At 43.8% G+C, this 25,735-nt stretch overlaps 4 protein-coding genes across 4 annotated transcripts; 1 reads left to right on the top strand and 3 right to left on the bottom strand.

The window, feature by feature from the left end:
- Nucleotides 1-994: 994 nt before the first annotated feature.
- Nucleotides 995-25,662, bottom strand: LOC115259485 (activating signal cointegrator 1 complex subunit 2-like). The gene is made up of 5 exons (XM_062844636.1): nucleotides 25,471-25,662; nucleotides 25,304-25,381; nucleotides 25,090-25,247; nucleotides 6,034-6,418; nucleotides 995-2,583 (listed from the first exon to the last, which is right to left on the bottom strand). Exons 1-5 carry the CDS (start codon nucleotides 25,489-25,491, stop codon nucleotides 1,063-1,065), a joined length of 2,163 nt encoding a protein of 720 aa, XP_062700620.1. The 5' UTR covers nucleotides 25,492-25,662; the 3' UTR covers nucleotides 995-1,062.
- On the top strand, nucleotides 6,465-8,395 carry LOC115259486 (probable cytochrome P450 6d5). The gene is made up of 2 exons (XM_029860087.2): nucleotides 6,465-7,364; nucleotides 7,435-8,395. The coding sequence occupies exons 1-2, from the start codon at nucleotides 6,705-6,707 to the stop codon at nucleotides 8,326-8,328; spliced, it is 1,554 nt and encodes a 517-aa protein (XP_029715947.2). The 5' UTR covers nucleotides 6,465-6,704; the 3' UTR covers nucleotides 8,329-8,395.
- LOC109406864 (probable cytochrome P450 6d5) lies at nucleotides 9,140-10,900 on the bottom strand. The gene is made up of 2 exons (XM_062844637.1): nucleotides 10,158-10,900; nucleotides 9,140-10,083 (listed from the first exon to the last, which is right to left on the bottom strand). Exons 1-2 carry the CDS (start codon nucleotides 10,779-10,781, stop codon nucleotides 9,181-9,183), a joined length of 1,527 nt encoding a protein of 508 aa, XP_062700621.1. The 5' UTR covers nucleotides 10,782-10,900; the 3' UTR covers nucleotides 9,140-9,180.
- Nucleotides 23,043-25,062, bottom strand: LOC109406865 (probable cytochrome P450 6d4). The gene has a single exon (XM_019679868.3). The coding sequence runs from the start codon at nucleotides 24,678-24,680 to the stop codon at nucleotides 23,178-23,180; it is 1,503 nt and encodes a 500-aa protein (XP_019535413.3). The 5' UTR covers nucleotides 24,681-25,062; the 3' UTR covers nucleotides 23,043-23,177.
- Nucleotides 25,663-25,735: the final 73 nt, after the last annotated feature.

Raw genomic sequence — 25,735 nt, 5'->3', positions numbered from 1 at the left:
AGGTTAATGGCCCAAATATTTTTTTCAAAAGAAGATTACAGGAAGCAGTTAGAATATGTCTCTCGGAGCTGGTGACCACCGGGCAGAACGGGTTCCGCAACAGATCCAGAACCTTTCAAGCCTTCCCCCTATCGAGCCGCTGAACGGTCGCGAGAATTGACCCACGTGGAAATTTGCGGTAGAAACGTATCTGGTGACGCATACATAAATTTGGTTCACTGTTATAGTTGACCACTTCGGGTGGGACACCCGGAACAGGTTTCGGAACACTACCGGTTCAGATATGATCTGAGACTATTTTCCTGCTTCACGTTCATCCGGTTATCGAAAAAGCCGCGGTTTGAGGTGTCGCATGCATGGGTTTGGTTCACTTTTATATTTGGCCACTTCCGGTGAGACACCCGGAACAAGTTTCGAAACTCTAGCGGTTCAGTTATGGTCGAAGACTATTTCCCCGCTTTCCGTCCATCATGATATTGAAAAAGCCGCAGTTTGATGTATCGCAATTTGGAGAATTTCCATATCTGGCCCCTTCCTTGGGTACCGTTCCTGAACACCTAAATGACCGTAACTCCGGAACGGCTGAACCGACTCGAACCATTTTCAATAGGAAGCAATGAGACCAGATCGCGCATCGAATGAACCATCGGTCATTAAAATCGGTTGAAGTTTACTGTCAAAAAGTGACGTGAGTTTTTTGTACATATACATACACACACACAGACATCACCTCACTTCGTCGAGTTGAGTTGATTTGTATATAAGACTCGACCCTCCGGGCCTTCTATTAGAAAGGCATTTTTGGAGTGAACATATAGACTTTCCAGTACACTTAGTGTACAAGAAAGGCAAAAATAACGAAGGCATCTGCTGCGTATCTGTACGCTTACCGTATCGACCAAATTGTCCAAACCACGAATTGATATAATTGGTGAGTAGACCCTAAAAATGCTTTCTTTTCCGTTCATGGAATTGATCTGTTCCAAATCACACATTATGATAAATACCCACATTCATGTATTAATGATACTTATCTTAACGATCCTCCAATCCGCAGCCGCCTTAGCTCGGGATCATCCCTTTGTTCCTCTTGAACGTCGCTCCCTGCTTCCTGTTGTGGTTGGCCCTACTGGACTTGTTCTCGTTCTTATGCTTGCGATTGATCAGCACATCCTTCTCCTGACCCTGTCCCTTGGCCTTGCCCACAACATCCCTGTTCTGCCCGCTAGGTGGACCGCCGCCACCGCCTCCCCTAGCCTGATGCTTACTTCGCCACCTCTCCTCGGCACGCTGACGAAGCACCTCCGGATTTTCGCAGAAATCAAGCGGCTTCTTCCCACCTCCACTGACCGCCGGTCCTCCTCGCTGCACCGCCTCGTCCTCTTCCTCGTCTTCGTCATCATCCAGCTCGTCCACCAGCGCGTTTCTCATCTGCGCCGACAGTCGAATCGTCTTCGATTCGCTATCAGCCATCGCATCGTAGCTGTCGTCGTACTCGTCATCGTACTCATCGCATACATTCGAATACTCCTGATAGCGATCCTTCATCTCCTTCACGTGACTCTTATCGTCCAGCAGCTCCTTCAAGTTCTTCGGCTGACCGGGCATTCCCTTGCCCTTCTTCATTACACCCTTGATCTTGTCGTGAACCAGCACGTCGAACTCGTCCCCATCGTAAATGTTCAACCGCTCGATGCCCGTCTCCAGGTAGAAGTTGTCCAGCTTGTCCGGCGGAATGTACGGCTCAGTGGGATCTGCTTCGGCCAAATCCGGTGGAAGATTCCCCTCCAAAACGGCGGCGATTGCCTGTTCCACATCCTCGTATCGAGCCAGGATCTTTCGCACGTAGCCATCGCCCAGATCCGGTAGGATATCCAGGACCTTCCGAACGTTGGCTTCGATTTGCTGCTCCGGGGTCAGTTCCAGTTTGGCGGATGCTCCGCTGGGACCCGGTTCCACTTCTTCCGCGACTCCTCCGACCGCTTCCCCGAAACTGTCGTCCTCCTCAGGGAATTCACCGCTACCGTCATGACCATTGGTCATCCCGTTCTCTCCACTGCAGTAGGCATTCTGAACGAAGTCCAGTTTGAAGCTGTCCACGCCTTGACAGGCCTGCTTGAGGATATCCAGGTCCCGTTCCACCGGATAGTGTCGTTGGTAGTCGCGCACAAAAACCGGATCCGACAGGCACTCGGTCAGTATGCAGAGGAACTTATCGGCCGGCAGAAGGCTCGCCTCCGGCTTCTCGAGGATAGTTTCCAGCTGAAGGTTGACGATGCCACGGAACGCGGCCAGCAGTTCCATGCGGGCTGCATTCAAGTGGACGAGGTACGGCGAATCGTTGTCCATGGCGAAGATGTTCTTGTACAGCAGGACCAGGGTGTTGTCGTAGAAGTTGGAGATGGATTGCTCGAGGCCAAGGTCGGTGCAGGTTGCGCGAACTTCGGGATAGACTTCGACCAGCAGGGAGAGAGAGCTGCAGCAGTCCAGGACGTAGATGGCCAGATCGTTGAGGGTGCTGGAGGTGGTTGCGTTGCCATCGATGCGATCCGTTTCGATACGCTGCTGGATGATTTTTAATGTCTGGAATGGGAGAGGTAAGGGAGACATTCTGTTTAGGTTAGACGTCAAAGTTCATCAGATGAACTCAGTTAGTTTCATTAGTTCAAACTTCTTAAGAATTCATTCGAAGGAGACCTACTTTCAACGAAAGTATCGACAATGTTTGCAAGTGATTATCCAGCAGTATCCGTCAAGATAGCGTATGGTCGATAAAATTTCCGGAAGCCGAGTTGTTTACATGACAGAACCTCAGATATTCTTTCAAACACTATCTCATGAATCTCTAGATCCTCTGCAATGGCAGCTGAACGGACTGAAAATCCTTTCCACTCAAGCGTACGGCTCAAGCTGACATCCTATCTTTTAACTCAGCAGCATAATTTTAATGCTGGGTAAGAAAACAAGAAGACCATAACATTCCCCTGGTTTATCCCCGCTCTTCTAATTACACCCTCTAGAGCAATGTTGAACAGAAAGCACGAAAGACCATCACCTGGCCGTAACTCTCTGCGAGATTCGAAGGGACTCGAGAGTGTCCCTGATACTCGAACTACGCACATAACTCGATCCATCGTTGCTTATGGTTTAATTTCAACAATCCTTCGAACGGTTCTGATTAAATTTCAACAGTCCTTCGAACGCTTCTGGTCCAATTTCAACAATCCTTCGAACGTTTCTGGTTCAATTTCAACAACCCTTCTATCGCTTCTGGTTCAATTTCAACAATCCTTCAAACATTTCTGGTTCAATTCCGACAATCCTTCGAACGCTTCTGGTTCAATTTCAATAATCTTTCGAATGCTTTTGATTTAATTTCGACAATCTTTCGAACTCTTCTGGTTCAATTTCAACAATCCTTCGAACGCCTCTGGTTCAATTTCAATAATCCTTCGAACGCTTTTGGTTCAATTTCAACAATCCTTCGAACGCTTCTGGTCCGATTTCAACAATCCTTCGAACGTTTCTGGTTTAATTTCAACTATCCTTCGAATGCCTTTGGTCCAATTTCAACAATCCATCGAACGCTTCTGGTCCAATTTCAACAATCTTTCGAATGCTTCTGATTCAATTTCAGCAATCCTTCGAACGCATCTGGTTTAATGTCAACAATCTCTCGGACGCTTTTGGTTAAATTTCAGCAATCTTTCGAACGCTTCTGGTCCAATTTCGACAATCATTCGAACGTTTCTGGTCCAACTTCCACAATCTTTCAAACGCTTCTGGTTCAATTCCAACAATCCGTCGAACGCTTTTCATTTAATTTCGATAATCCTTCGAACGCTTCTTGTTCAATTTCAACAATATCTCGAACGCTTTTGGATAATTTTCAACAATCCTTCGAACGCTTCTGGTTCAATTTCAACAATCTCTCAAAAGCTTTTGGTTAAATTTCAACAATCCTTCGAACGCTTCTGGTCCAATTTCAACAATCCTTCGAACGCTTCTGATTCAATTTCAACAATCCTTCGAACGCTTGTGGTTGGAATTCAACAATCCTTCGAACGCTTCTGGTACAATTTCAATAATCCTTCGAACGCTTCTGATTCAATTTCAACAATCCTTTGAACGCTTCTGATTCAATTTCAACAGTCCTTCGAACGCTTCTGGTTCAATTTCAATAATCCTTCAAACGCTTTTGGTTCAATTTAAACAATCCTTCGAACGCTTTTGGTTCGATTTCAACGATCCTTCGAAAGCTTGTGATTCAATTTCAACAATCCTCCGAACGCTTCTGGTTCAATTTCAACAGTCCTTCGAACGCTTCTGGCTCAATTTCAACAATCCTTTGAACGCTTTTGGTTCGATTTCAACGATCCTTTGAAAGCTTCTGATTCAATTTCAACAATCCGTCGAACGCTTCTGATTCAATTTCAACATTTCTTCGAACGCTTCTGATTCAATTTAAACAAACATTCTAACGCTTCTCGTTCAATTTCAACAATCCTTCGAACGCTTCTGGTCCAATTTCAACAATCCTTCGAATGCTTCTGGTTCAATTTCAACAATCTCTCAAAAGCTTTTGGTTAAATTTCAACAATCCTTCGAACGCTTCTGGTCCAATTTCAACAATCTTCCGGATGCTTCTGGTTCAATTTCAACAATCCTTCGAACGCTTCTGATTCAATTTAAACAAACATTCTAACGCTTCTCGTTCAATTTCAACAATCCTTCGAACGCTTCTGGTTCAATTTCAACAATCCTTTGAACGCTTCTGGTCCAATTCCAACAATCCTTCGGTTCGATCGCTTCTGGTGCAATTTCAACAGTCCTTCAAACGCTTTTGGTTCGATTTCAACAATCCTTCGAACGCTTCTGATTTAATTTTAACAATCCTTCGAACGCTTCTAATTCAATTTCAACAATCCTTCGAACGCTATTTGTTCAATATCAACAGTCCTTTGAACGCTTCGGATTCAATTTCAACAATCCTTCGAACGTTTCTGGTTCAATTTCAACAATCCTTCGAACGCTTCTAATTCAATTACAACAATACTTCGAACGCTTTTGGTTTAGTTTCAACAATTTTTCGAACGCTTCTGGTCCGATTTCAACAGTCCTTCAAACGCTTCTGATTCAATTTCAACAATCCTTCGAACGCTTCTGGTTCAATTTCAACAATCCTTCGAACGCTTCCAGTCCAATTCCAACAATCTTTCGAACGCTTTTGGTTCAATTTCAACAATCCTTCGAATGCTTCTAATTCAATTACAACAATCCTTCGCACGCTTTTGGTTTAGTTTCAACAATTTTTCGAACGCTTCTGGTCCGATTTCAACAGTCCTTCAAACGCTTCTGATTGAATTTCAACAATCCTTCGAACGCTTCTGGTTCAATTTCAACAATCCTTCGAATGCTTCTGGTTCAATTAAACAATCCTTCGAACGCTTTTGGTTCAATTTCAACAATCCTTCAAACGCTTCTGGTTCAGTTTCAACAATCCTTCGAATGCTTCTGGTCCAATTTCAATAATCCTTCGAACGCTTCTGGTCTAATTTCAACAATCCTTCGAACGCTTCTGGTTCAATTTCAACAATCATTCGAACGCTTCTTGTTCAATTTCAACAATCCTTCGAACGCTTCTTGTTCAATTTCAACAATCCTTCGAACGCTTCTGGTCCAATTTCAACAATCCTTCGAACGCTTCTGATTCAAAATCAAATCCTTCGAACGCTTCCGGTCAACTTCCGGTTCAATTTCAACAATCTTTCGATCGCTTCTGGTTAAATTTCAACAATCCTCCGAACGCTTCGGGTCTAATTTAAACAATCCTTTGAACGTTTCTGATTCAATTTCAACAATCCTTCGGACGCTTCTGATTCAATTTTAATAATCCTTCGAACACTTCTGGTTCTATTTCAACAGCTCTTCGAACGCTTCTGGTTCAATTAGGTGTTCTGGTAGGTGGAATCGTGTTAAGTAGATGGTAGGAGATAGAGAGTGTTAAGTAGCGCAAAACAGAAGTATACTTACACTCTGCAAGTACTGCAGACCGACCCGCAGGTCCTGCTGGAACTTCGGCTGCAGCTTGAAGATCGTCTGGAGCATCAACCCGAGCACGGCCTTATTGTCCCGACCGTAGATCGGCAGCAGATCGAAGATCAACGGAATCGACACGAGGAAGTGCTTGTACAGAAGCTCTCCCAGGAACTCTCGACCGATCCAGCAGCGGTCGGATTCTCGCTGGGTTATCATCCGGCAGATGACCTGCAGGGTGCAACGATGCGCGGCCGAATACAGAGGGAACACCTTGGCCGACGAGCGGACCACCCCGATCAGGTAGTACGGAACGGCATTTTGCGTGAACGAGATGACGGCCTCGACGACACCCGGGTTGTGAATCAGGGTGGACCAGAATCTGAAATGGAATTGGGATGTTTAGGTATTGGAGAGTTATTGTATTTCGTAAACTTCTGGATATTCCAAAAGTTGTTTTGAACGATTATTCAATCGCAAACAATCATGACCATTGACTATTTTTTATGTAGATACAACATACATTAGGCGGTTACGACCGGCATAACACTTGTTTACACGGAAATTTTATCGCCACCTTCCGTTATCTGAGGAATGATTTTCAACTATTTTATCTTCGCGCCGAAACCCATTCATCGTGATTAGGTTAAAATTTCGGTTCCTTTATCATGATCCGCGATTGGAGTTTAGCTATCAGTACTAAAATGACACCGCTTTCGATAGGAGTGGCACTGCTGTGCGTGGCCGCATACGTGCTCTTGAACTACATCTTCGGCTACTGGAAACGCCGAGGAGTTCGACAGCTGACTCCGTACTTCCCGTTCGGGAACTTCACGGGCGTCTTCCTCGGCAAGGCGTCCTTCCCGAAAGTCTGCGAGAACCTCTACGAACGCAGCAAACAATGGCGCCTGCTCGGTGGATACGTCCTGCTGCGACCTGTGATATTGGTTAACGACCCACAGCTAGTCAAGGACATCATGGTGAAGGACTTCCAGCACTTCCACGATCGTGGACCGCATGTGGACGAAGTCAACGACCCCCTGAGTGGACATCTCTTTTCGCTGGCAGGCGAGAAGTGGAAGATCCTCCGGGCCAAGTTGACTCCGACGTTCACCAGCGGACGTCTGAAGGGCATGTTCCAGACCCTGGTCGATACGGGCGTAGTCCTGCAGAACTACATCCAAAAGTATGCCGAGGGCGAAGACGTCGTGGAAATCCGGGAAATTCTAGCCCGCTACAATACGGATAATATTGCGTCGGTGGCATTCGGCATCAAGATCGATTCGATTAACAATCCCAACGAACCGTTCCGCCAGATTGGGCGTAAGGTATGTAGACGTGCGACTGATAACAGTCTAGGTTGATTCTAATTCGTTATCTAACTCGGACATTTTTAAGGTTTTCGAGCCGAACTTCCGAAACAACATGCGCGGACTGATAACTTTCATGACGCCGAAGCTCAACCAGTACTTGAAAATTAAGTCCGTTGACGACGATGTGGAGCGCTTCATCATGCGAGTCGTCCAAGAAACTTTGGAAGCCCGCGAGAAGAACAACATCGTACGCAAGGACATGATGCAGCTGCTGCTACAGCTGCGCAACACTGGTACCGTATCGGTCGACGAACGCTGGGATGTGGAAACAACCGCCAAGTTGAAGAAGCTCTCAATCGGAGAGGTCGCCGCGCAAGCGCACGTATTCTTCCTGGCCGGATTCGAGACATCCTCAACGACCATGTCGTTCTGCCTGTATGAACTGGCCAAGCATCCGGACATCCAACGCAAGGTTCAGGCAGAAATCGACTCAGTCACTGGTCTCCACGATGGTAAACTGAGCTACGACAACATCAACGAGATGCGCTACCTGGAGTGCTGTATCGACGAAACCCTCCGCAAGTACCCTCCCGTTCCGGTGCTGAACCGCGAGTGCACCCAGGACTACAAGGTCCCCGGCATGGACTTCACTATCGAAAAGGGAACGGCCGTCATACTCCAGATTGCCGGGTTGCAACACGATCCGCAGTACTATCCGGACCCGATGCAGTTCAAACCGGAACGGTTCCAGGATCCGGAGATCCGGAACAAACCGTACGCTCCGTTCGGTGACGGGCCCAGGGTTTGCATCGGGATGCGAATGGGTAAGATACAGACCAAGGTGGGTCTGTCACTGCTGTTGTCGAAGTTTAACTTCGAGCTGTTTGGCCACGAGGAAGAGGAACTGGTGATGGATCCGAACAATTTCGTTCTGACGCCAGTGGATGGCATTAATTTGAAGGTTAGCTGTCGCGAGTAGTCGGGAGCGGAGCTCGAATGTTTTTAGAATAATTGAATAAAATACATATTGACAGTATTACACAATAGTTCTCAATATTTCGATATGATTCTTGAAGACGTCACATCCCACGATACTAGAAAGATACTGTATGCCTTACATCTACATAGATCATGCCTTGTTGATTTTAAAGCTACTTCAATAAATATGACGGCTCAGAAGTCTAAACCACAAAATTTATTCAATAAAAAACTATGGAAAAATAAATACACCATTCCCTTTGCATGGGTCCCTTCACATTGCTCGAACCCGGGTAATGAGAAAGCGGACTCTCTGGCTAAGGTGGATGCTAGGGGTCCCATACTGGGTAGATTTGTTCTGTATCTTCAAGTTGAACAATAAACACCTTTATTTGCAATCAAACTGAAGTACAACTGTTGGCAACAAGTAACTACGAATTCATCGCTTTGGAGTTTCAAGATCCAAGGTGGAGAAACTGCACTAGCAGTTGTAGTATTCTGGCTTTCAAGAGAGTGGCTCCATTCGGAGCAACCCGGAATTCATCATAGAATCTCTGCACTCAACACTAAGAAATTTGTCTACGATCCCGAGAATGGTCATGTTTTCGAGCGCTGGTACAGGAAATACGAAGACCTCTTCCTCAAGGACGGAGCATATTAGGACGATACGAATAAAGTTCGGTTGCTGTTACGAAGCCTCCATTCTCAGGTTTTCTCTCGAATCAATCAAATCCAGGGTCAATCGATTGACCATTGTTCTATTGAATAAAATACCGGAAGTCATGCTTCAAAAGTTACTAAAAACCTTTTTTACATACATTTATTTTATTTCCTGTACATATATATTTCCTACCTAAAACTCCGACTTCCGACAACTAACCTTCAAATTGATACCGTCCACGGGCGTTTGCAAGAAACTGTTCGGACTCATCACCAGTTCGGGCTCCTCGTGGCCAGACAGTTCAAAGTTGAACTTCATCAGCATCAACGACAGCCCGACCTTGGTCTGTATCTTACCCATCCGCAGTCCAATGCAAATTCTCGGCCCATCGCCGAACGGAGCGTACGGTTTGCTCTTCATTTCCGGATCGAGGAACCGGTCCGGATCGAACCGCATCGGATCCGGGTAGTACTGCGGGTCGTGATGCATCGCCGAGATCTGCAGTATGACGGCCGTTCCCTTTTCGATAGTGATGTCGGAATCGGGGACCTTGTACTCTTGGGTGCACTCGCGGTTCAGAACTGGGACCGGAGGGTACTTGCGGAGGGTTTCATCGATACAGCACTCCAGGTAGCGCATATCGTTGATGCTGTCGTAGGTCAGTTTGCCGTCGTGCAATGCGGTTACGGAGTCGATTTCTGCCTGAACCTTGCGTTGGATTTCCGGATTCTTGGCCAGTTCGTACAGACAGAAGGACATTGTCGATGATGAAGTCTCGAAACCGGCCAAAAAGAACACGTGCGCTTGCGCGGCAACCTCTCCAATCGACAGTTTCTTATACTTGGTGGTTGTTTCCACATCCCAGCGTTCGTCAACCGATACGGTTCCAGTGTTGCGCAACTGTATTAAGAGCTGCATCATGTCCTTCCGCACAACTCCGTTCTTCTCGCGGTATTCCAGCGTCTCTCGAGCCATACCTAAGATAAACTGCTCCACTTCGGCGTCCACGGATTTAATCTTCAAGTACTTGCTCAGCTTCGGTACCATGAACGTCATCATTAGGCGCATATTGTTTCGGAAGTTTGATTCAAAAAACTAAAAATATGACTGTTTTAGAGATAACGGTTCGTAATCAGCTGAGCTGAGACACTTATCAGTCGCACACCTACCTTTCGTCCAATCTGGCGGAACGGTTCGTTGGGATTGTTAATCGAATCGATCTTAATACCGAACGCCACCGACGCAATGTTGTCCGTATTGTATCGAGCCAGAACATCACGGATCTCCACAACTTCTTCATTTTTGGCACACTTCAGCATGTAGTCCTGCAGGACTTCACCCGTATCGACCAAGGTCTGGAACATGCCCTTCAGACGTCCACTGGTGAACGTCGGAGTCAATTTCGCACGAAGGTGCTTCCACTTTTCTCCGGCCAGCGAAAACAGATGTCCACTCAGGGGGTCGTTATCTTCGTCCACGTGAGTACCACGGTCGTGGAAATGCTGGAAGTCTCGTACCATGATGTCCTTGGCCAGCTGTGGATCGTTAACCATCAGAACGGGCCTCAGTAGAATGTATCCTCCAAGTAGACGCCATTGCTTGGTGCGTTCGTACAGAGTTTCGCACACCTTCGGAAATGATGCCTTGGCGAGAAAGAGGTCCGAAAAGTTCCCGAACGGGAAGTAGGGAGTCAGCTGGGGTACACCACGCCGATTCCAGTAGCCGAAGATGTACTGCAGGAACGCGAACGCACCCAGGCAGAAGAGGGCCAGTCCTATCGAGAGCGGTGTCATTTTGATACTGGTAGATTGACCCTCTTCGTTGATGCAGATAACGCTGGCCAAAAATGGTTCGACGGAGATAAAGTGTTCTGCAAATCATGGTTCAGATAACGGGGCCACTTTTTTTGGGTACAGTATTGATCAGCGGCGTAGTTACTAATCAAATTTAGTACATCAGAAGAAAGTGACGGCTTCTTTGTTGTTCTTGAAGGTTTTTATGTTAGTTGTTCATCAAGTCGGTGGATGAAGTTTTGACTGATGAATCTTACCGATAAAGGTGAACAATGGGTTCGACTCCCAATACGGTACTGGTCCTTTCTCGACTTTTCTAAGAATTAAGTTTTTTCATACCTGTCTAAGGACACTTACCTTTCTGTAGTAGTGTACAGTAAAGCCCCCCGAACGTTCAGGGTTTTTAGGTTGTTTCCGACATTCGTACTACGTCACCAGTCTATTAAAGTCTGACGTATTTCATACGTTTCACAATATTCGTAATGAAGAAACGGAATCTCACTTGTCCACCATCGTACACAAACATGCTTTCAATAATGTTGTCCGGATTAATATTTCTACCGCATATCTCCTTCATACTCGACCTTTGCTTGACGAAGCGTAAATATTCTCAGACCACGGGCTCCGCAGTACCGTCAAAATTTGTGCACTCGGAAGTTTATGCAAATGTCGCCTAAAAAACCCATGGCTGGCCCGACAGAAATTGTGACAGGCGGCGATGTTTTAACTCCTCTTCCTTTTCTCGGTGTCGTAGAGGAGCACTCGGTTCTGGAAGTAGATCTCCAGCATCCGCCATTGGCTATCCGGGACACCTAGGTGATGAGTGGCCTTCTTGTTGGCGGCCTAGTTGCGCGGAGTCTTGCGATTTCTGGTCCGCGCACATACATGGGTAGGGATCGCCATGTCATTGCCACGTCGCACGTGCGGCTTAGGATTCCGACTAGGTCGTTGCTAGACAGATCGTTGATGTTTCCCTCCACGGGCAATCGGTGCACAAATACCGGCTTATCGAAGCGCGAGGTCAGCCGACCTTGATAGCCATCTATGACCCTCGACTGTGATCATCTTCCTCCATGTTCAACCTTGTACCAAATCGCCGATGCGAGTACCCATCGTCGAATCTCCAACCTAAGTTATAGTTTAAACCCCGGACTCCAAAAGGTCACATCGATGATGGACTCTGCACCATTATCACTGTAGAAATTATTGTCGCCTATGTTCGTGACATCTATGGTCAATCTGGCCATAGATTCCAGTAATTTTGACGGCTGTTCGAGTCCGTATGAAGTTGATCATCAATATTGACTTCTTTTCTCGATCAGCCTAGATAGCTGTGTAGTGTCGGTAGCGATTGTCTCAATTGGCTAAGAATAACACTACGGACCGCCTGTTCCGGTGGTAAGAATCCACCAACAGATGACCCCTAATTCATGGTGTGATGCGGCTTTATGCTTACCGTGTCTACACGGTAAAAATTCTGCACGCTCATATAAACTGATTGGCACTTGGATTCGCACTACTGTTCAATACATTTGATATCAATTGAATATCAGTTGGAAAAGAACATCCAATGCCTCTTCAATATTAATAAAATTTCACTTCAATTCGTTGTTGAGAATGTTTTGATTACCGTAATCCGGGGTAACATTGATCAGAATTCTCGATCTTTCTTGAATAATTCTCTTGTTAAAGCAAACGATACATGTTATATATTTTTAAAACAAGTACTGGCCCTCTGAGTATGTGTTAAGCTACTCGAAAGCTACTTGTGAAACTTTAAAACATGTTTAAATAAACTTTTTAATCTAATTTTTGATTTTGTTGATTTGGGGTAACATTGATCACCTAAGTAAACAATGTTAGTTTGTGTAGAAGATACCCTTACTTACTAAATTTGGGGTCTCTGATTTCAAATATGTTGTCCAAATTCTCACAAGTTATATACTTTTTGAGATATTTTAAGATAAAAATCTCCTAAACCGAGAATAACGCCTAAAGGTAGGCAATGACTTAACAAAATCATAGCCTTATTTAAATAAATCGTATATTTTATAAAAAAAGAGCATTTTCATACAAGTTTCGTTTATTGAATCAAACTCTAGGATATCATATTAAAGGTATACAGTGATTTCTAACCTCATATCCTATCTAGTATGCATACTATGCATGAATGTATGACTACCCGAATAAAAAATACAGTAGAAAAACCGAACGTTGTATTGTAACAGTACTATTTAGAACCATATTTTTACAATAGACCAGGGTTGTTAACGTTAATCAACGATTAACGCCGTTAACGTTAACTTTTATCCAAATCAACGTCAACGCCGGTGCGTTAATTTTCTTGGCAATTAACGTTAACGTTAACGGGTTGCGTTGAATCAACGTCAACGGAAGCCGTCGATTTTATCGTTGAAAACCGTGCGATTTATGTTGCTGTGTATTATATTCAGGGGCCCACATAGCCGATGCCGTAAACGCGCGGGTATTCAGCACGACCATGCTGTGGGTGACAGATACGATTACCCGTAGGTCCAGGAACTTTTCGTAATAAAAGTTTCCTTGGCTTTTTTAGGCATAGAGTATCTTCGTGCCTGCTACCAGGCTTGTAAACATTCGACACTTTTCACTACCTTCGTTTCGTTGCCGCGGTCAGGTGTCAGCTTGCTTTGTTTCTTTCGAGCGCGACCGCTACCTCTTACACACAACACGAGCGGCAGAACGAAGATCAATAAACAAAAAAGTGGATCAAATCATCGTCGTCTGACACGGTGACATTTGTCTAATTCCAGGTTTTCGCAAGATTTCAGCCAATTTTGATTAAGATTGGTGTTATATTAGTTTATTCGTGTGTGATAAATCGATTACGACACATACATTTATACAAAACAGCTCTCTTTATGGGAAAGACAGGAATAACAAAAACCAAACCATCTCCCGAAGACGCAATCGTGGTCAAGCGCATTCATTCGACATTTTTGTTCTGGACAGTAGTTTGATCGCTTGTGTTGCGAATGTTGGAGACAAAGGCAGCCGAATATCGACAAAAAGCTGTCAAAGACTGTGATCGCTAACAAGACTGCCTGCTACACGATACACGAATGAAAAACGGGTAGGGAAGTAATAAATTAATCAATTATGGGATGAACACAAGGATGAACAAAAAAAAATTTAGGCAAGATGCCATCACGAGTTTTTGTACGATTCGCAATGCGTCTTTTGGTTTTCACAATTTCTGAATGCTGATGGGGATTTCTTCTACTGTACCGTCTTTTTAGTCGAGCAGGATCGATACAGATATTTTACTGGTATCAGAAGTTCAGCAGGACATCAACGATCAGGCTGCCATACATACCTACTAGCTAACTACCGATCTCTCACTGATTATCATTGCATCGCATGGTCCACTACACGAATTTAGGCTGGCCTGTTTGCTCTCACAGAACATTTGACGTTTGAGAGGTGCCGGCACCGCTTAAACGTCAGATTTTCTGTAAGAGTAAGCAGTGGACCATTGCCACCGATTAACCCGTGGCCACGTGTAACCTACGACTTACTGTCAATCACAGCAGGCATGCATATGTCAAATGCCAGTGTCGTTTAAAGCAATTTTTCCATCAAATCTACCTGAGTAAATTAATTTGGTCAGGTCAAAAAATCAAGAAATTCATTCATGATCTTTTTGAATTTTGGAAATTTCTTGATTACAGAAGACATTTCAGATTCTCAAGAGCTCAAGACTTAATTATTGAAAGATCTGGGACTTCAAGCAGAACCAAAATGCTGAAAAATGATCGAGAGCTGAATAGTCAAGCTCCGAAATTTTACTTGTCACCGGCTTAACCTCCAAGGTAGGTACCTCCTACGACAATTTTTATGGAAAAACCTCTGCATTGTTGATCTGTTAGGTGAAATCTAGGAAGATAATTTTAGCAAGTTTTTTTTTTATATTCTAGGGGTGACTTCAATCGTAAAGGTCTACTTTTTCTGCAGAACGATGTATTTATTTATTGTTAATCTTTACGCAAAACCTCAACGATTGGTGAATTGGCCGAAAATAGAATGAAATATCAGTCGAAGTCATCATCTTACATTTTAAGTTATTTTTTTTTTTCATTTTGAGTTCATTCAACTTGACTCATAGGAAGTCTTATATGCTTCATAAACGACTAAATGCCTCGTTACCCAACAAAAGGCGCCCATATTAGTGGACTAATAACTCTTCGCGCACTAGGCAAGGTTCCAATACGTCGCTTAAAGAGTTGCCACATATAATTTTGGGTTAGCTAATGAAACACGGGAGATGTGGTTTGGTCAAAATGGATGCATTATTTGACAAATCCCATCAAGTCAATTTAGAATGGCAGAAATTATGAAGTTAATCTTGCATTTTTCCCTTGATTTTTCCCTTTTGGCTCAATGCTAGCAACTGACGGTAGTTTAAAAGCTTGAGAAGATTAAACTAAAACCTAATTTAGAGTTATTCCTGATACTCATACACATAATTAACGCACAATTAACGCAGTCGTTGACGTTGAATCAACGCTCTGCGTTAACGTTAACGTTGATCAACGTGCCTGAAAAATCAACGTAAAATTCGTTAATCGTTACAATTAACGTTAACGAATTAACGAAACGGCGTTAATCGTTGATTAACGTTAACAACCCTGCAATAGACACCACTGTAAAAATAAAAATACAAAAACAATAAGATGTAATGTAGACACCCATACCGTGAATTGTAAATAAGATTTTTACAATATATTATACAGGTTGTTAAGTATCGTAACAATATAAAAAATTATTTTTCCTCATATATATTTTTTTTGCAAAACCATACATTTTATTGTTAATGAATTGTTCAAAATACTGATACGTGGGTTTAAATATACCATACATTGTATGGTACATGAATGGTTTCAAACAATAAAATGTATTGTAAATAAATTGTTTTTAATTGTAATTTCACTACTGGTTATACATTTAATCAAATGGTTTTGGAATGGTTCTCTTTTATTATGTTGTATTGTTTTACATTACATAAGCCATATATAGTTATATTATCTTGTCATTTTCCTTCTCTTAATGGCATCTTAGGCTTACTAGATTTATTAGAATGCGCTTTGGGAATTCTCCAGAGTGTTTTGGATAACCCTTCATATATAGGATCGCCCACGTCTAAGTCTGAGTAATCTCTGATTGCATTAACAGTTGAAGCTTAGGCTCCCTTTGCCCCACCAGCCAGATAACCGGGTTTTGCAAACTAAGCATTATTTGTGGCAACACTTTGAGCGGCATGATGGAACTATGCCGAGCGCGCTAAGTGTTATTAGACCACTAATGTAGTTGCATGAAGTGGGTGACGAGGTACATAAGTATCATTACAGCGTGCTTAACCGTTATTGCAATATTGAGGCACCAGTTTGACTAAAGTTTGAAATACATAACAACTCATGAGAAAACTGTCAAGTTCGATTCAAATATAAGTTAGGTTAAAAAGCGAACCCGCAGACGAACCTATATTAGAAGTCATTCCAGTGTTCAGTCCAGTCCATGTTAAAGATGGCTCTACGTCAAAGATAAAGTTTGTCAACCGCATTTGATTCGATTGTGGTCGAAGGCAAGTTCACATGAGAGAAGAGGAGAAAACTCCCCTAAATGCAAATACAGAAAGAATAGTGTTGAACTCATCCACTGATTTACGGTAATCTGACCTGCATCTTTCCGGGTTGGCCTACATCCGTATTTCTCTCATCGCACTCTACACACCTAGCCCGCCATATCTCTTGGACCCCTGCTTGGACCTGCAGTTTATTTATTAATAAATTATTAATTTAATTATTAATTAAATTATTAATAAATTTTATTTATTTGATCTACATCAACAGGCTTACTAGAGCCCCAATGATGGTTAAAAAAAAAATAATGACAATAATTATGATAACAATAATATTAGAAAACAAATTCAAAGGTCAAACACAAACAAATTGGAACATAATAGCGCAGTCAAGGTATTGAAACTTAAACTAAGGTACATAACAATGAATTCGTCAGTTATTTCTGTTGCTAAAAAAAGACATAAAACTACGACAGTTCTTAGGACATCTGGTTTACCACTGATTTAAACATTTTATTGACCTTAAATTGATGTTTATACTTATTCACTTTTTTCTGTTTCCTTTCCTTTGCATCAAAAAAGTCATAAACATCAACAAAACAAAGCACGGAAAAAATCTTAAACTGAATAAATAATTAAAAATTCACGGAAAACTAATGTTTCGGAAAAGTGAATGGCTTAAACGTAAGAAAAACAGTAAAATATATTGTTACATAAAAATCCAATGTAAATGTATAGTATAGCGAACCATTTCATTACAATACACTTTATTGTAGCTGGTACACTGTATGGTGCAGGAATGGTTTTCACCAAACACCCTATGGTTAGTTTTTATCCGGGTATGTATCTCATTACGTTACAAAACACAGATATGGAAAAATCGAGTTATTTCAATGTTTATGAAATTCAATTTTCATAAATTACATGCCATTGAATAGCCAAATAATAGCAAATTACGAAAAACCATTCAAGAGCAGAAACTGATTCGATGACAAATGCTTGTATGAACATTTCATGAGGTCGGTAATGCCGATCAATGTTACCCCGCTGATCAATGATACTCCGTTTTACGGTACCAATCAAGTATTGCCCCCGCACCAAGATTCGATACCAGGACCTTGAGAATCATGATCATCTGTTCTACCACTACACTACTTCATATCTGCTAGAGAGGTGCGAATCAAAGCAAAACACTTTCTACCACCTGTCATCTACTATATTTAACTTCATGGCCAATGCACTCATCATCAAATCAACAGTTTTTCACTTTGGACCGTACTGCTTTTTACAGTAGTGCAAATCGAAGTGATTTTTAGTTGATTTTCCTGGTGGGTTTGTTTTGGTTCTCAAGTCAACACTGACAGCTTTGTGAATTCAAAGGAAAAGCATTTTCGATCATGTTGATTGGGATGTTGAATAGTTGTTGAGGGATTTTCCCCTTGAATCGAGCGTGCAGAATTTTTACCGTGTAGGAATGAATGGCTAGGGGGGTCTAATAAAAACCTAACCGCTAACGAAGCCTGTGGAGTACCAGGGCGCCTTCCACAGTATGTAGCCGTTACTGCGCTAACCGGAGCAATGGTGCAGTGGACCTTGTGTTTCTCCGAGACAATCAGCTGTCCTTCTTTAGTCTCACTTGAGGCTAAATAAGAGCGGGATTATGAAGATGTTGTTAATTAGTTTAAATTTTCACCTATATGGTTTCGCATTATGCGATTTACACAGTGTATTCTGTGTATCCTCGCCTTTGGCATTTTCCAATCGATACCAATTTGGTTTTATTGTTGCTGTTCTTTGTTGTGCTGTTGTTGCGGAGAGTTTAATCTTAGGGTAGTGGCTACGGTTAGGGTAGCTCAGATCAATCTTCAGCACAAAAGAACAGCAACGATCAATCTTTGCACTTATGCAAAATGGTACAGCCCAAGTGGCCTTAGTACAAGAACCTTACTTCCGTAAGGGAAATTTCTATCTAGGAAACCTTGTGAACCCGGGTTTTGCTACTTTCAGTAAACATGAAATGGCAAACTCGCGTGTCATGCCTCGAGCCTGTGTGCTTGTCAACAACGCAATAGTTGCTACACTCATCTCTGAACTAACCACCAGAGATGTATGTGCTATCACAATTGATGTATCTGTTGGAAACCTCAACAGGAAATACGTCTATTGTTCTGTGTATTTACCGCATGATGAACCATTCTCTACGGATGCTTTCAAACAAGTCATCGCATACTGCACTTCAAAAGGCCTTCCGCTAATTGTTGGCAGTGATGCTAATGCTCACCATATCATCTGGGGCAGCTCAGACATTAACTTGAGAGGCTCCAGTTTGATGGAGTACTTAAGTAGTACAGATCTTGCATTACTTAACATAGGCAACCGCCCAACCTTCATGGTATCTGCTAGAGAGGAAGTGTTAGATATAACGCTTTGCTCTAGCAGAATTAGTCACGAGCTGACCAATTGGCATGTGTCAGATAAAGAATCTTTATCTGACCATCGTTATATCTTTTTTGAACATTTAAATGTTACTTCGCAAACATTGCGTTTCAGGAATACGCGGTCAACAAACTAGGATCTTTTTACTGATTTGGTTGCGACCAAATTTCATGGATACTCACCATCCATTGACACTCCAAGTGATTTTGATGATGCCGTTGATACTACCTACAACGACCTTCATCATGGAAGCTTTTGAAGAAGCATGCCCTCTACGGTCTGTGAAGATCACAAGAGGAACCCCTTGGTGGAACTCTGATCTGGCGAAACTCAGGAAACAATGTAGAAAGAGTTGGAACAGACGACGTTCGGCTGGTTCGGAGGCTTTCAGGTCGGCTCGCAAGGCCTACAGGAAAGCTCTCCGGTCTGCTGAACGATCCGGCTGGAAAAACCTTCGTACAAATGTTTCCAGCTTGAGTGAAGTCAGTCGGTAAAACGAAATCCTTACGAAATCTAAGGATTTCCAAGTGAACGAACTTCGTTTGCCAAATGGCGATCTGACTTCCTTCTTCTTCTTCTTGGCGTAACGTCCTCACTGGGACAAAGCCTGCTTCTCAGCAGTGTTCTATGAGCACTTCCACAGTTTTTAACTGAGAGCTTCCTCTGCCAATGACCATTTTGCATGTGTATATCGTGTGGCAGGCACGAAGATACTCTTTGCCCAAGGAAGTCAAGGAAATTTCCTTTACGAAAAGATCCTGGACCGACCGGGAATCGAACCCGTCACCCTCAGCATGGTCATGCTGAATACCCGTGCGTTTACCGCCTCGGCTATATGGGCCCTCGATCTGACTTCCTCTGATGAGGAAGTTCTGAAATGCTTATTCAGCACACACTTCCCTGGATGTGTGGATATTACATCTTCGGATGAACCTGATGTCTTTTCTTGTAGTTATGATTCTTTAGCTTTGTCTCGGAGTATTGTAACTATAGAATCGATTGAGTGGGCTCTTAATAGCTTTGCTCCTTTCAAATCTCCTGGGCTAGATGGGATTTATCCTATTTTGCTTCAGAAAGGATTTGATTATTTCAAACATGTTTTGAAAAAAACTACTTGTTTGCAGTTTTGCTACAGGGTATATTCCCAAATCCTGGCGGGATATTACTGTGAAGTTTATTCCGAAAGTGGGTCGTACGTCGTATGAAGAAACAAAGAGTTTCAGACCTATCAGTTTCACCTCTTTTCTTCTGAAATGCTTAGAACGCATTGTGGATCATCACATCCGTGATGTTCATCTGGCCAACGTGCCTCTGCATGTGAACCAACATGCCTAGGGGCTGTCCATAAACCACGTGGTCATTTTTTTGAGACTTTTCAACCCCCCCCCCCTTCCGCGTGGTCATTAGTCCATACAAAAAATTTTATTTGTCCACACAAAATGGTCATTGGCCGAACCCCCCCTAATGACCACGTGGTTTATGGACAGCCCCCTACCAATCTGGTAAGTCCACTGTGATTCTTTTACACAAAGGTGTTTACGATATCGAGAAGGCATTCGCTTAAAAGCAATCCTGCTTGGGTGTTTTCTTAGATATCGACGGTGCCTTTGACAACGTGCCTTACGATGCCATATTGGAAGCCGCACGGGGTTATGGTATATCTCCAATGATTTCCAATTGGATTCACCAAATGCTCAAAAACCGACATCTCTTCTCGATATTGCGTCTAGCAGGGATTAGGAAATTGAGTGTTTGTGGATGCCTCCAAGAGTCCAAGGGGGATTCTTGTCATCGCTTTTGTGGAATCTCGTGGCAGATACGCTATTTAGGCAGCTCAATAATAGCGGTTTCCCTACTTATGGTTTTGCCGACGACTACCTAACATTGTTAGTCGGTATGTGCATCAGCACCCTTATCTACCTGACGCAAAACGCTCTTAAGGTAGTTGAGGGTTGGGGTCGCCAATATGGCCTTTCGGTTAATCCGAGTAAAACATCTATTGTTCTTTTTACGGAAAGGCGAAACCGTAATGGCGTTCGACCTTTGCGTCTCTTTGATTCTGGAATCGATGTGACTGAACAGGTAAAGTACGTTGGAGTCATTCTTGATTCCAAGCTTTCTTGGACACCTCACATTGAGTTCAGAATCAAGAAAGCTTGTATGGCCTTCGGGTAATGCCGGCGAACCTTTGGTACAACTTGGGGTCTTAAACCCAAGTATATCAAATGCATCTCACAACTGTTGTACGTCCAATATTGGCTTATGGATGTCTTGTGTGGTGGCAAAAGGGCGAAGTGAGAACGATCCAATCAAAATTAGGCCATCTCCACAGGATGTGCTTAATGGCGATGTCTGGAGCGTTTTCATCAACTCCTACGGCAGCGCTCGAAGTTCTCGTTGACGTTGCCCCACTACACATCCATCTCAAAAAAAGAAGCACTTTCTTGCACTTACCGTCTATGGGTTTATTAGAGGAAACTCCTGTGAACCGCAGTTCAACACACACCTCGTTGTTTCCACTTTTGGTGAATTGGGACAAAGTTGTCCTTGTGCTAAGTGATCTTACAATTGCTTGTAATTTTTCATATAGGACATTTTCCACGAAATTCCCTTCCCGGGAAGAGTGAACATCTGGAGAGAAGTATTTCAGACGGCATCGTATGTTACACTGATGGCTCCCTTCTCGAAGGTCGAGCAGGTGCTGGTGTTTATTCTCGTGAGCTAAGGCTGCATCAGTCTTATTCACTTGGTAGACACTGCACCGTTTTTCAGACCGAAATCTTTGCTCTTATGTGCGGAGTGCAATCAGCACTTCAGCAGCACGTAATGGGCAAGGTAATATACTTCTGTTCAGTTAGCCAGGCTGCTATTAAAGCACTTGCTTTCGAAGATAGTTATCGCTTGTCGAACTCAAATCAAGGAGCTGAATTCAGCAAACGCTGTTCACCTTGTATGGGTACCTGGCCATTCTTCCATCGCTGGAAATGAATTGGCTGATGAGTTAGCTCGCACTGTAGCATCACATGACTTCATTGGCCCTGAGTCAGCTATTCCGGTATCCAAGTGTTGGGTAAAGCTTCAGATTGACACCTGGCCTGCCACTCAGCACAAACAATACTGGAATAGTTTGGAGTCGTGTCGTCAAACAAAATTGTATTGCACTGAGCCATCTCCAAAGGTGGCGAAGTATCTAACAAATCTGTCTAAGCATAATTGCAGCATGCTGGTCAAAGCGTTGACTTACCACTGCCAACTCAGTTATCACATGGCGAATATTCAGCAAACTGATTTATTTGTATGTGATAGCTGTGAATTCGATTATGGAACTTCGTATCATTTGATATGTAACTGTCCAGTTTTTGCGCAACTGCGTTTCCGAGTACTCGGAAAACACTTATTAAGTGAAACTGACTTCAGAAACCTGAATCTTCAGGACGTTCTGCTGTTCTTGACCCGCTGTGGTAAAGAGCTATAGGCTTTCTTTACGCTTTATGCGTTATTACAGTGCCCTTCTCAGGGCGCTGTTTGAACCCATTGTGGTATGCTTTTGCGTGTATGACCAGGCCCGGATTAAGGATTGTGGGGGCCCGGGGCCCGAGCGGATGTGGAGGCCCCTCGGAGAGATGACCAAAAATGTTTTTTCTTATTTTCGAACAGTACTTGAGCAATATGCAAAATTATGCTGATGTTAGCAACCAAAACAGGTTTTTGTGGGGGCCCCTAAAATATGGGGGCCCGGGGCCCGGGCCCCCCCGGCCCCCCCTTAGATCCGGCCCTGTGTATGACGATCCTATTCCCTTACCTGTCCTTTCCCCTGTCCTATCATTTTTCCTTCCTTTCTCCGTCAGGTAAATGATGAATAGGCGATGGCACAAATTTCCCAAATGGAGGAGAACGTGCCTCTAGAGCCGACCTACTGATACCTGATTTGTGGCTTTTCAGTCCGATTGTGACATAAAAAACAACCTACAGGCTACATAAATTCAGGTCGACCAAGCGTTGACTGGGACCCAGTAGGACATTATGGCAGAGGCAGGGTTTCATTGCGGCGCAGCCTCATTTAAGACGCACGAGAAGTCGATGCTGATTCAACCTGACACATGTTAAGGCGATAGCGTATAATCGCCTTAGATGCGGATCTTTTACGTCAACCCTCGTCACCACCGAATCTTGGAAGTAAGCAAGTTATAAATTAGAGACTAGTTACAGTTAAAGCAAGTTATAGTCCATATACAGTATACAGCAATGACATTCCTTTATTTCGCTCTAAACAATTAAGTAATTAAAGAACAGCTCCTTTATTCTGATGCGGTGATCGACTTATCGGACACTTCTTGCGTTATTCAATCGCTCCGACCCCTATATCTAACGTTCATGTTGAAACTTCCCTGCGGAGAGATGGTGAAATGCATGGGATCGATCGGCGCCTCTCGATGCTGGTCCTCGGGGTCCGATAGGGTAAAGTTGAACATCGAGAGTAGATGAACCAGCGCTATCTTGACGTTCATTTTGCCCATCCGTTGTCCGATGCAGGAACGGGGTCCTTCGCCGAAGGGGAAGTAAGGCGTCCGACGGATGTCGTCCGGATCGTTGAAGCGTTCAGGGATGAATGCGTTTGGATGCGGGAAGAACTCCGGATCTCGCTGGAGGGCGTAGATTGGAATAAGGACGAGGGTTCCTTTCTTGATGGTGACCTGGGAGCTCGGGACCAAGTAGTCTTCGGTGCAAATTCGATGGAGGTATGCGAGGGCTGGAAATTTGCGCATGGTTTCGTTTACGCAGTTGTCCAGGTATTTCATACTGAGCAGACTGTCGTAAGTGATGGAACCGTTATGAAGATGGAGAGATTCGTCGATTTCCTGTTGAAGCCGGCGTTGAATATCCTTATTTTTGGCAAGTTCATAAAGACAGAAGGCAGCCGATGAAGAGCTAGTTTCCATTCCGGCCAAGAGAAATGTAAAGACCGTGACTGCCAAATCGGTCATGGTGAACTTCTGGGAGTCATCATGGTTTTCGTTGTTTACGATTTTAAGCAACGACTGAAGGACATCTCTTCGTGAAAAACCGGTGTTTTCTCGAAACTCTACGGTCTGACGAACAACATCCATGAAAAAGTCCTGTACAATCTGATCTACCAGTCGAGTCCGGGTGTATTTCAGAACGCTTGGAACCAAAAATCCGCCCGTCCACCGAAGTACATTCTTGGCGCTGGATTCCACAGTGCTGCAGGCTACCCTGTAGAATTGTTCCTCCAGGTGGTTCACGGAATCTAACTCCATTCCGAACGCCACCGAAGCAATCATGTCAACCGAATACCTCAGAAACAAACTGGCCATGTCCACCGACTCCCCACCGTCTGCGTACTGTTTTATATGGTCCTGGAGCTTCAATCCACCAGCCAGCTGCGTCAGGAAGATTTCCTTCAGTTTCAACGGCGTAAAAGCGGGAGCTATTTGATGTCGCACCTGATGCCACCGTTCCCCATCCAGTGCAAACAGGTGACCGCTGAAAGGATCCCGCTTCTCGTCCACATAGATGCCCCTATCGGCAAAGTGGTGAAAGTCCCTGGACAAGATGTCTCGCGCCACAACGAAGTCGTTCACCAGCAGAGCCGGGCGGAATAGGATGTACAGGCCCAGCAGTGGGTGGTCCTTTTTCGTTCGCTCGTAGACATCCTGCAGGTGGTTGACGAATTTGGCGCGACCTCGCAGAACCGGACCGAAATCTCCGAAGGCGAACGATGGACTCCGTTGTGGAATACCGCGGCGTTTCCAGTACCGGTAGTGGTGGTGCAACAAAAGATAAGCCAAGGTGATGAACACCAGGACGAGTAGAAGCAACAGCATGATGGATCGCCTTTGTAACGACTTCTGTCTTGGTCAAGATGAGAAATGCAACTGCAACGGTGCAACGAAAGCTTTGACCGCGAATGTAGAGAACCTCAGTGTTGCGAATCTTCTTCAGCTGATAAGGACAAATATAGTTGAACATTTCATTGATAACAGTGAAAGTGGGTTACTCATAATATATGCGTTGAATTGAATGGTGTTCAGTGAACTCAGTGAGTTCAAGCGATTCTAGCACAATATTTCTTAAGTAACTCCAACTATCTTCGATAGATTACACGGGTCTATTACATTTGTCAGTCTTTCTTTTTCGCGGATTTTCCGGACAATTAATTAGAATTACCCTGATATAGGCAATCGGCCAAGCTTAAAGCTATATGATAGAGCAAGAATTGTTAGGCGTACTCACCGGAAATGTTCCAGCCCGAGCAGCCACTCCATATCCTTGACGAACCACTCGGTTTCGCTGACCCACTGATCCAAAGGAGCACCCTCCTCAACCAACCCGTTCCGCATAGGGAAGGCTGCGTACCGGGTGAAGCAACGCGATTCCTTCCATTTCTCGTGCTAGAAAAAGGTGTGGATTAGAATTAAACTCCCAGCGGAATACAGAAAATACCAACCAAAGCGGGAAGCTTCCGCTTCACTCCGTCTTCGTCAAACGATAGCAGCAGCTCATTCAACGGGAGGTTCTTTTCGTTCTGTGCGTGAAACAAACGAAGGGTTTGCACCATAATGCGTAAGTAAACATTGCCCGTACCGATGGAAGATTTTTTCGATTATGACTTACCTCAAATGTTACGAACACCATGGCGAATTCTTTCTGCCTTTCAACAAATTTTCAACTTTCACAGTCTACTGCATTGAACTGCGTATCAAAACTAAACCGATATTACCGACTTTTCATGAAAATTGCACTGAAAATGTGGAAAAATCACTCGCAAGCGGTTTTCGCTGCGAAAAATATGAATTTTGTCAACATCAGCAATCAGCTGTTCTGGTCTGAGAACTGTCAACCACTACACGATAAACGCCGAACGGATCAAAAGCGAGTA

This window comes from Aedes albopictus, chromosome 1 (genome assembly GCF_035046485.1).
Source record: "Aedes albopictus strain Foshan chromosome 1, AalbF5, whole genome shotgun sequence".
Lineage (NCBI taxonomy): Eukaryota > Metazoa > Arthropoda > Insecta > Diptera > Culicidae > Aedes > Aedes albopictus.
Note: the sequence above shows the minus strand (reverse complement) of the source record. Positions and strands in the feature narration are given on the sequence as shown.

What these genes read in the sequence shown, in the direction of transcription:
- LOC115259486 (XM_029860087.2), top strand. Translation starts at nt 6,705, where the DNA reads ATGATCCGCGATTGGAGTTTAGCTATCAGTACTAAAATGACACCGCTT. An exon ending in TCCGCCAGATTGGGCGTAAG is followed by an intron (nt 7,365 to 7,434) that starts GTATGTAGACGT and finishes GACATTTTTAAG; the next exon opens with GTTTTCGAGCCGAACTTCCG.
- LOC115259485 (XM_062844636.1), bottom strand. Translation starts at nt 25,491, where the DNA reads ATGGTGTTCGTAACATTTGAG. An exon ending in AGCGGAAGCTTCCCGCTTTG is followed by an intron (nt 25,248 to 25,303) that starts GTTGGTATTTTC and finishes ACCTTTTTCTAG; the next exon opens with CACGAGAAATGGAAGGAATC. An exon ending in GTCTGCAGTACTTGCAGAGT is followed by an intron (nt 2,584 to 6,033) that starts GTAAGTATACTT and finishes CTCCCATTCCAG; the next exon opens with ACATTAAAAATCATCCAGCA.
- LOC109406865 (XM_019679868.3), bottom strand. Translation starts at nt 24,680, where the DNA reads ATGCTGTTGCTTCTACTCGTCCTGGTGTTCATCACCTTGGCTTATCTT.
- LOC109406864 (XM_062844637.1), bottom strand. Translation starts at nt 10,781, where the DNA reads ATGACACCGCTCTCGATAGGACTGGCCCTCTTCTGCCTGGGTGCGTTC. An exon ending in TCCGCCAGATTGGACGAAAG is followed by an intron (nt 10,084 to 10,157) that starts GTAGGTGTGCGA and finishes TCATATTTTTAG; the next exon opens with TTTTTTGAATCAAACTTCCG.